At 32.8% G+C, this 10,862-nt stretch overlaps 1 protein-coding gene across 3 annotated transcripts; it reads right to left on the bottom strand.

The window, feature by feature from the left end:
- Window positions 1-462: 462 nt before the first annotated feature.
- On the bottom strand, window positions 463-10,447 carry LOC110996550. Of its 3 annotated transcripts, XM_045633145.1 has the most exons (6): window positions 10,164-10,447; window positions 4,107-8,072; window positions 3,466-3,580; window positions 2,624-2,710; window positions 1,828-1,958; window positions 463-1,598 (listed from the first exon to the last, which is right to left on the bottom strand). In XM_045633145.1, the coding sequence occupies exons 2-6, from the start codon at window positions 8,066-8,068 to the stop codon at window positions 1,592-1,594; spliced, it is 4,302 nt and encodes a 1,433-aa protein (XP_045489101.1). In that variant the 5' UTR covers window positions 8,069-8,072; window positions 10,164-10,447; the 3' UTR covers window positions 463-1,591. The 3 variants fall into 3 exon arrangements, with proteins under 3 accessions (XP_045489101.1, XP_022119976.2, XP_022119978.2); XM_022264284.2 differs by having other exon boundaries at window positions 463-1,958; XM_022264286.2 differs by lacking the exon at window positions 10,164-10,447 and adding an exon at window positions 9,418-9,613 and having other exon boundaries at window positions 463-1,958.
- Window positions 10,448-10,862: the final 415 nt, after the last annotated feature.

Genomic DNA, 10,862 nt, shown 5'->3' on the forward strand with positions numbered 1-10,862 from the left:
GGTCAGCTCTGAAAACAATGTTGGAACTTATGTTCGTAAATTGTATAAATTTATATTTATCCATGGCACTAATAACTACGAAGAATTAAAAAAAAACAAAAACCTACTTATCTTAAAATAAATGACTGAAGTTAGAATTAAATTAACACGGTTTTTGAATAAAATTTATTTGTATTTCGAAATGACTGAATCCATAGATAATTAACTCTGTAAATGCTTGTACATCTGCAAATACATAGACCTATTATTATTAATGAATACAAAGTGCATTTTGTTTAATGCCTCATTCAAGACCTTCATTAAATTGTCTTCATTTATAAGGGGTTTATTCATGTATTTTTATTTGTAATATAAATTCCTTAACACTTGTTTCCATTCAACGATTCAATGATAAGGATAAATGGGTATTTAGATTATACCAAGCAAGTCTGTGCTTTGATACAGATCACAAATAAAATAAAATATATTTCATAAATGTATTATCACAGATAATTTGTTGATACAAACATCACGGCTAAAATCAAAACATAAAACAACATATTTACAACTCGTTAAAAACCTAACGTACTATTCGATAGGCGAGACCGACTATCGAATTTCGTTCATGAATAAAAAAAAACATTGCATTAATGTGATTTAATTAATACAGCAGGTCATGCCTGTCGAATAGTCTCAACTACATTAAAACCTACTCTAAACACTTGTAAAGTAACCCCTAGTCCTTTTATATATACAAACCAGGTAAATAAACTTACATAAACCCTAATCCACAGATACCGGCAAACATCTTGAACAAATGTCCTTGCCCATGCTCAGAAGAGATTATTAAATATCACTGGGGGAGGTGGTATCTGTTATACTTTACAGAAGTTTGCCGGTATCTGTAATATTTTACAGAAGTTTGCCGGTATCTGTAATATTATACACTTTAACTTCACAACAAACGAAAAATCCGCGTAAAGAGCATCAATCTTTACTTTCAATTAAACAATAATAACAACTTAACGAAACAAGAAAATTAGCTTTAACACAATACTTTTTTTATGTATTTAGTTCGAATTGGGTTCACTTTCTCAAAGGAATCAATGACAAAAGCGCATTGTTTGAGATCAATTCTAGGAATTTAAAATAAAAACAGTCTCAATTTCATCAGTCGATGTTTTATAACCAGATAATAAAGAACTCGATGACATAAACTTGAGTTGACTCAAGACATTCCAAATTTTTGTGATTGGTTCTTTATTAATAAAGGCAAGGGCGGCGACAGAAGTAGTTACATAATGGGAATTATTTTTTAATATTAACGAAAACAGCAACATCGCATTGATTGTACAAAAAAAACATATTAACTAAAAATATATGACTGGCGTTACAACCGAGGTCTGGGCCTGTTTCAGTATCCGTTTCATGATTATTTGTCTGTCTGTCTGTGCCCCTGACATCTCAGTGGCGCTTTTTGGAAAGGCAAGCCGTAATGTTTCGTGCCCGTTCGAGCCAATGTTAACTAAATAAAATCGATTGGTTCACAGATCGAGATCGATCCTACGATCTCAGCGATTCGCATTCTACTACTAGATCAATACTGCTCAAGCTAACAACTAGAAACATATACCAAACAATACATTTAAAATATTTATTAATTAAATTACTTTTAGTTTACTTTGAATTGAATAAAAATTAATAGAATTGAATTGAATAAAAAAGTATTAACCAGACAGTTCCTCAGGAAGTCAAAAAATTTAAAACTTTTGAACTACTAACTTCATTGCTATTAGAACATAAATAATTATTTAGTGTGTTTCTGATTTAGATAGAATCAAACTCAACCTGTCAGCCATGTCTTGTCTCTCTTTATCGTCTGCTTTAGACAGAGTCAGCATTATATCTTCTTTCTTAGAAACCAATCTTTTTGTCTTCTCCAAATAATCGGTGGGAGGAATAGCTTCTAGCTTTGCTTTCTAGAACAAAATTTATGGAGTAAATGTGAATTATCTATTATATCGTCTTAAAATTCGTTATAAAATAATTAGTTCTATCTTAGTAGCAACTAGTTTGTTTGGAAGTTATACTTCTTTTGGCGCATTAGGGAAAATTATGAGAGTAAATTTTTACACACTGTCACACAAAAAACCGACACCCTGTAGTTTCAGGGTGTCGGTTTTTTGTGCTTCAGTTAACAACTAGTTCAACATTTTAGGTTTTTCCTAGATAATGCATTATAATAAAACTTTCAATGTATTAAATATCTGTTTTCTAGTGTTAGTGTCGTTTTTTCTAGAAACGTAGAATACGGGTAACGCCAAAAAAGTATATCTTTCAACGCGTAAGTACACGCGTTTACAGAACAGGGTCAAGTGCTACCGGTGGACACTATGAATACCAGAGAGCTCGCGAGTGCGCTGCCGGCCTATAAAGCTGAGGTGAGGCCCCGAATGCGAGAACGACTCCGGTACTCTCGGACTCATAGTCTCTGAATAGCAGAAATTCTGGTGTATGGAACTACATAATTATGATCAGTGAGTTCAGGGGGCATGCGGTTATAAAAAAAATAACCCAAGTGAACCGCCAAGGTCTGTCAAATTTTGGCACAGCTTATAATATATTTTAGAACGGAACAACTTACCTTTTTTTTAATAATTTTCCTACCAAATGGGTACTGAATTTTCTTTATCATGTCAGCACGTTTCTTGAAACCATGCTTTGTCAATACCTGAAATGTAATATTTAAAGGTTAAACAAAAGTAATTATATTTTCTAAACAAGGTTCCAGAGAAATACAGTAGAAATTAGGATTCCAAATAACATCCTTATAACAAAAAAAAATAAAAAAACAAAGTCAAAAAAAAGCCTTTTTATCAAAATCTACTCATTAAATTCTTTTAAAAACCAGTGGCGCTACAACCTTTTTAGGTTTCTGTAAAACATGAGTTTTCAATCTAATAGGCAAGTATATCAGCCTAATGTGCCTGACACACGCTGACTTTTTGTGTCTAAGGCAAGCGGTATGCTCATGATGTCTTTCTTCATTCGGGCGATGCTAGAGAGTCCATGGGCACAGCGGGGGATTTAACTTTACCATATAAGAGAGTCGCACGCTAGCAAGATTTTTAATCACAGTAGCAAACGATTAATTAAAAGCCGCCCGCGCGGCCAATAATAATAGCAACAAACAGAGTAGGGTTAAAAACTGCCTTCACCGGGGAAGGCGAGGACCTGTATTTCGCACTTCGCTCACTCCAGTGAGCTTCCGTCCTGCCCTTCAGCCGATTGACCCCCCCGCGACGGCCCAAGCCGAGGTTCGAGTCTCACAGGAGACGCCCTTGCGCGAGTCGCGGGAAACCCCCCATTTCCGGCTGAGCTAAGCTCGCCAAACAGCCCGTGCTGAGCTGTAAAGGCCCTTAAGGCCAACAGCGAGATTCCTTTCCAAAAAAAAAAAAAAAAAGCAAGATTTTTTTAATAACTTACCAAGTCCGCATCCAAATCGCCTTTTTCTAATTTATTTGTGGTACCTTCAATGTTTTCTACAATTTCCCATTCAATTTTCAGTTGTTTAACAACGTACACTTTTCTTGATAGTACTCTAGAATATTAAAAATATTGTCTTTGTATATAAAGTTTTGAAGTTATGGGTAATGGGTACTATAACATTTATACTATGAATTTAAGAAAACAGAATATAAAGTGATTGCGTATAGATTATTTATCTGTTTTAGAAGTCTTGTTTGGTGTAGTTTCATCATCGAACGTTGAGGCACGATACGAAATTCCATCCGTAGCACCTCGTCCATCGTTCTACAGACAACAACTGAGCAGGCAGATTCTGCCACGCATGGCGACTATGTGGAACCAACTACCCACCGATGTATTTTCCACAAGTAAACCCACAAGTAAAACCATTTAAAAACCCAGTAAGCCAGTAATAAGTTACAAATTCTTAAAAGGCTGAGAACACACTTGCGAGCCATTTATTTATGTGAATGTCTATGGGCGGCGGTATCACTCACCATCAGGTGAGTCTCCTACCTGCATGCCCCCTATTACATAATAAAACGCGTGAATAGTTTATCTCAAATATACCAGCCGAATGAATTTCTTTTAATACTTACAGATTTATTTTACGATAAGCTTCTTCTTTAGGATAAAAGTCTGTGTATTTAAATCCAGGGAATTGGAAACTTATATGACCATCGCTGTTAATCTTAGCGGGTATACAACCGAGGGACGGAATATTTTTTGATTTAATCCATACATCCTTAACTTCGTCAATCGTTTCATCGTCTGATATGATGTACACTTCTTCATCAGGAAGGGTACATACGGATGCAGTTGCCAAGAAATTTTCTATGTCTTTATCCAGATTGTCATACAAATTGCCCAGTTCAATACTTGGGTAAGGCATTTTTTCCAAAACACGTTTATTAATCTCTTCCGGTTTTAAAATACTCATACCTTCAAACTTCTTCGTGGTGCTCTCGCCAGTTTTAATTTGGGGAGCAATTTCAGCAACAGGCTTTGAATTTTGAGATTGAGAACGTATAGAAACTGCTCCTGGAGCACCTGGAGCTCCTGCCCCAAACTGTTGGATTGGATGCGAGTTTGAAAGACACGCTTTTGGTATAATTGCTAATCCAGGATTATTTGAAGAATTTATAAACTTTGGATAGACACAGTAAAATCCATCCGATTTCCGAATTTTTATAGGTTTAATGGGTTTGGTGACCTTAGGGGCTTTTATTTGGGTTTCTGGAATAGTTATATCCTTTTTTTCCTCTTCACAGGATTTGTTTGAAGTTTTGTCATCCGAGGTAGATGGCATGGTATTATTTTCAGTATCGTTTGATACTTCATTTTGTAGTGGAAACATAGGTCTAGTATGAATATTTGGTGGAATGAATGATAACGGATCATCTATCATTTTATTGATATAATTTTTATTAATGGTAATACATAAGCCTCTCGTTTGTTTGACGTTACTTTCTGGTTCAGATTTCTTAACGATTTCAATACCTAGAGGTTCATCAAGCTCGTAAGGTCCAACAACGACGTTGCGATTATCATTAGGAATGGCATAGATTCCAAAATGTATCAAATCCTCGACATTTGAGTTTCGTTTCTGACAATACAATTTTACGGTTTTTTTAGATGTTTGCGACACGTTTATTGCTTGCACTACATGTTCATACTGTACAAAGAAGCCTTTTTTGAAAAAATGAAGTTCATTAAAATCGTTTTCCACAGTCATCAAATACCATTTAGTCATAGAGTCTATGTTTTCATTTATTTTAGATTCGTTTAATTTGTACTCGTCGTTCTCTAATAATCGAACTTCTTCCACATCGGTAACTGTATCGTCATGGTACCTTGCTATTATTTGCGAGTCGTTCTTTTCAACGTCTATGCAAATATTATTAGAATTACTTTCTTCCGTCTCGTCATCGGAAAATCCATAACATATACTTAATGGTCCCTTACCAAGATCTAATGGCTCTTGTTCATCACACTTTAAGGAACAAACAATGTCTTCATCTTCTATGTCGTCACTGATTTTTTTCTTAATAACGCCATATAACTCCCAGCAGTACGATAAACCACGCAATATCCAAAACGTGTCTTCTTTGACAATTGCATTTGTCCGAAGATTTTGAACCTCGTTAGGATAATTTTCGACGTCATCCAGGCTTAAATTTTTTATGTTAATATACGATTGAAGCTTAGGGTGCTTTTGGTTTATCGCTACAAATATTTTGTGAGGTTTATCTGGCGTAACTAAAAAAAAGTTTTTTGTCTCACGATATCTAGAAAGTATGAACTCCCAAGTATAAAATCCAATTCTCATATAGCGTGGAGGCATAAGAAATTTTTCTATTTTTCCCTGAGCTTTACACTTTTTGCAGTGTTTGTAACATGCAATGATCCAGGCCACAATTTTTGGGTTATAAGGTAGTTGATCGAAAAATTCTTTAGAAAGTTTAGGAACACACTCAGTTTCATTAACAACCTTTACGTCGGCCGTTATAAGTGGAACTTGTGTTTGGGGTGGTTTTGGGTGCTCACTTTCCATGTCTTTGTTCATTAAACTTTCCATTTTTTTCAGAAGTCTGTGATCATTTTTTTCCATTTCAATAATTTTTTTATTTGTCTCCAAGTAATATTCTTTAGTATACTTTCTGCCGCCATACGGGATTACCCTGGTACATCGATCGAATCTTTCATTTTCAGTAGACACAATGTTTTTTGTGACAGAAATATCAGTGTTACTCTCGTTTATATGGAGGCTTGATCTAGTTCTTCGCGGTTCATTCGTGGGCCTTTCAATTAACTGATTATCGGTTGGTGGACAAACGTCCACAACCTGATTAGAAGTTTCACCTTGTTCGAGGTTAGTTGATTTTAGTTCAGTGAATTTTCCTTTACAAAAACATTTATACAAATTGTGAACCATACACCAAGGTTCACAATTATCAAACGTTAATTTAGGTATTAGTACAAATAATTCCTTTTTTAATTCCATCTCAGATTTAAGACACATGTTACTATAAAATTCTGCATATCGTTTAGAAGATTTCCAATTTCTGCGTTGTTGCTTTAACATAATACTTTTTTCGCCGGATAAGATGACAGTTTGTCGAAATTTTTGTTCTTCTTTTGCCAGTCTTGAATTTAGCTTTTTATTTATGTCTTCAAGACCAGAAAACATCTGTAAACCATGTGTAGGAGGCGAATACCATCGTTTAGAATTGATGCACTTGCATACAAACATACAATCGACGCGGCCACAATGTGTTTTTAAGTTATACGAACATTCTAAAGAATTACAAATACAACCTAATGAGCAACAATCTTTTGCGCATTTAGAATTTTCTGTCTCTGCAGTCGATAATTTAATAACTGTAACATCCAGACGATCTAGCTCACAAAATTTTCTTTTAATTTTATCTTTTGTTATTAAATCTGCCTTTCCACCCAAATCAGCTAAAGTACATTCTTCCTTGGTATACAGTTTTTCTACCTCGAGTTTTATTTCTACATAATCTAATATTTTATTTAATATAATATTTATTTCACCCTCGGGTGACAATGATTTCTCATCCTCAAACGATATTGTTTCCATTTTTTTGTAACTAGTCCCATCACGCATTAGGATCCGGTTTTGGTTACATTTGTATTCTAAATCAAATGATACACTGGCACCTATTGCAGACTGTTGTGCACCACCCTTTTTATTCACGCCGAGTGTAGACAGTGAAAACTCTGCCCATTTTTCTGTTATTTGTCCATCAGCATTTCGCATAAAATTCTCACTTAGAAAATTAATCATTGGCGGGCTTAGTTGTGTTCCATACGAGGATTTGACATCTAAACCTGGTGTAGGTAACCTAACTATGGTAGAATCGCCATATTGATACTTTTGATATGAGGAATCTAGAAACTTTTTCTTTGAAAGCGGGCCGGGTTTAAATTTGACATGTAAGGAATTGCTGAGAATTTTCTTTCTGTGAGAGATGCTAGGTGATTTCACGAAGGACTCATTTAAATTTTTGATACTATCTTTGCCAATATCAAAACTGCAGATAAATTTGTTTTTGCCGCCTTTGCTGCCATTTATTTGAATAGATTTGTGATTCCAAAGAACATATTGCGCTGAATGTGAATGGCCTTCTGGGTTTAAATTAGTTATCATTTGCCAAACATCTTTACATATAGGAGAGCTGCTACGAAGAATATTTTTGGCCAATTTTTTCGTAGCTTCTTCTCTCGATGAACCGATTCTTATTTTACGTAATAAAATACTTTTGTGCCTCTCCATTTCTGAATTCACCACTGCGTACACGGCTTTTTCCATTACTTCTCTTATGTTTCGAACGGTTTTTACTTTTAATTTACTTTTTTTCTTTGGTACGTAGTATTTATCAGTTTTTGGAATAAAGTTACATGAGGTTGGCGTATCAGAATCATCTTTGGGTAACGGTTTTGCTGGTTTCACTTTTAAGAGGTCATATAAATTATTATTTAACGTCTTGTTCTGCCTTATAATACCTGAACGAAAAACTTTTGATACCTCCTCCATTATTCTGAAACAGACAATTTATTTTATACTTAATTATGTCTATCGACAGTCTATAGCCTTGGTTTTACGAATATGTAGGTTTTGGCTTAAGGGTCTCGTTACAAGGCCATAAAATTATAAAAAAATACGAATATAATATAAACACATACATTAAAATATTGAGTTCTATTCAGAATAAAATTATTGCTTTTGTTACTTGTGTTGCTTGGCATTTTAAATATAAGTTTACTAATAAGATCTAATAGATCTTTAAAGAATATTTTTTCTTTATCCTTATTAATTTGGTTTATTTATTATACTGTTAAGGCAAACATAAAAAAGGTTGGTAATATAAAAAAACGTTTCCATATTTGTTTTCTTTATTTAGAAGCAGCAAAAAAACAGAAATAATATAAATATAGGTAGATGTGATATAAATGTTAGTGTTTAGTAGTGCGTACGTATGTTGTATATTTTATTTGACATCACCCTGTCTGTCTTATGTTTTATTAAAAACGATACACTTAAATCTGAATAAGACGCGTGTTTACATACAATTTGTATGTACATAAAATGACTGTATAAAATGCATACATTTAATTCGAATTCGTCACACGTTCAGTTTTTTTTTGCAATATTTTTTTTTCTTTGCTGATGTTGTTAACTTAAAAATGTACATTCGCTAATGAACATACATTATACATCATCTAATTTGAAAAATATATGTTCATAATCTGATTTTTTAACGCAACCGATTGTGCTGTCAATGTCAGAAATGGCAAGCGCTCATATTATTACGTAAAAATTTTAATCAAATCCAATAATTCACCAAGTATTTTTTTTGTACCGTTGCCAGTTGGTACGTTTTTTTCTTCAGTTAAAGCCGAAGAAAAATATGTACACATTTTTAGTAACTGAAACCTGCAGGAATAATTCAGTACCTGCTGGACTAATCTAAGTTGACTTGGTTTAAATTAGTATTATTTATATATATGTGTGTATAATTGGAATTCAATATATGTGTAGGAGATCAAATATATGTATATTCTAATTACAGATTTTTTTCCTCTATATAGTTAGGATTAGTCTAGACCTAGCAACAACCAACAGTTTGAAAAACGAAATTAGCATTTATTTTTGTATTTTCTTTTAGTTAGTAAAATAAACTTTTTTAAATTATTTTTCACCACTAGTATACTTTCTGGTCCATTTTGAAATCGACAAATGATCATAAAATATATTCAGAAATATGAGGTCCAGATATAAATAGGTTATAGCCCCAGTTTTATTATTTTAAATCTACTTAAAAACTTTAATTATTATTTTTGAACGGGATCAAGTAAATGTAATTCATCATTACATTGATTTACCTTCATTCAAAAACGTGAATTACCACGTTGTCACAAGATGTCTAAGTTGTCGTTGTTTAGATTATTTAACAATCACGCTAATGTCACAAAATGGCTCACAAAACAATGGTATATTTGTATCGCAGACTATCGTATTGTTGGATAGTAAAAATTCATTGTATTCGATATTTCTTTAATTTAGTTAAATTTTAATTTTTTTTTCAACATGTCGGTAATCTAGCACAGATAAACAAACTACTGATGTTGGTATCGAGAGTCCTCCATTAGCTTTTGAATCCGGAACTACCAAATGTCAAAAGAAATATACAAAATGGAAAAGTAGTTAGAAATATTAAATGATTTACATTAATATTGAAATAAATAATAAAAGTAAATATTTATTAATACCATTTAACATTTACTTCTTTAATTTACTAACTTACAGCTATAGGTTTGGTAGTTTTTATTCGGTAGCTGCACAGACTAACAAAAATGATGGTATACTGTCAAAACTCAAAACAATTTCAAAATGGTGGAAAAAAGACCGTAACTTTCACATTATCTAAACAAAATTCAGCATCTTTATTTATAAATTTAAATATGTTAAAGATGTTGTAAACCAAACATTTTTAATTTATTACTTCTATCTAAATACTTTAAAAACATTAACTTGTCAACTGTCACAATTGTATTTGTCGATGCAGCGGATGTTATTATAACATTAATAAAATAACAAGATCTAAATATATTACAAAAACAAAACTTACATTAATAGTTAAATTGGGCCCATTAAATCCTACTTTGATAGAAGAAATTCAGAAATATTCTAGAAAAATCACGTGACCCATTCTTAAATGGCCGACGTCCGACATGTTCTATTTCCAATTCTTAAGCTTCGAATCTCCTTGAATCTCTTGTAATGAAATACATAATCATATTTACACGCAATATTCACTTGAATTCTTATGCAGTTATCTTTAAACTCCTTGTATTTTTAGGAAAACTATTCATAAACACAACACTTTGTTATAAGTTTGTTATGAACGTCATTATCCACAGATAGTACTGTGTTCAATGACATATTTAAATAACAGATAATTTATTATTATATACGCGTATTGTTTTTACGAAATGTAGTTGAAACTTTGCAAGTCGTAAATAATAAAATCATTATATATTTTGAATAGACAATATTAGACTGCATTTAAGTAGTTCAGAAAGTAGTACCTATATTCTGTGGTACACACTACACAAGTCACAACAACTCATAATTCATTCAATAATTGAAAAAAAAACGAAGTTATTATATTGTTATCTACTCTTTGATTCATATGGCAAGAGTATTGAGTATTGACTATTGGATAACCTTAAGGTTTGCATTTTTAAAATATTGTGCATTTTTACCAGTAGCTTTGGCTTCAGATGCCTTTTAGTTTCTAGGCCAGCACTCACAGAATTATCTTTAA

This window comes from Pieris rapae, chromosome 22 (genome assembly GCF_905147795.1).
Source record: "Pieris rapae chromosome 22, ilPieRapa1.1, whole genome shotgun sequence".
In the NCBI taxonomy this organism is placed as follows: Eukaryota; Metazoa; Arthropoda; class Insecta; order Lepidoptera; family Pieridae; genus Pieris; species Pieris rapae.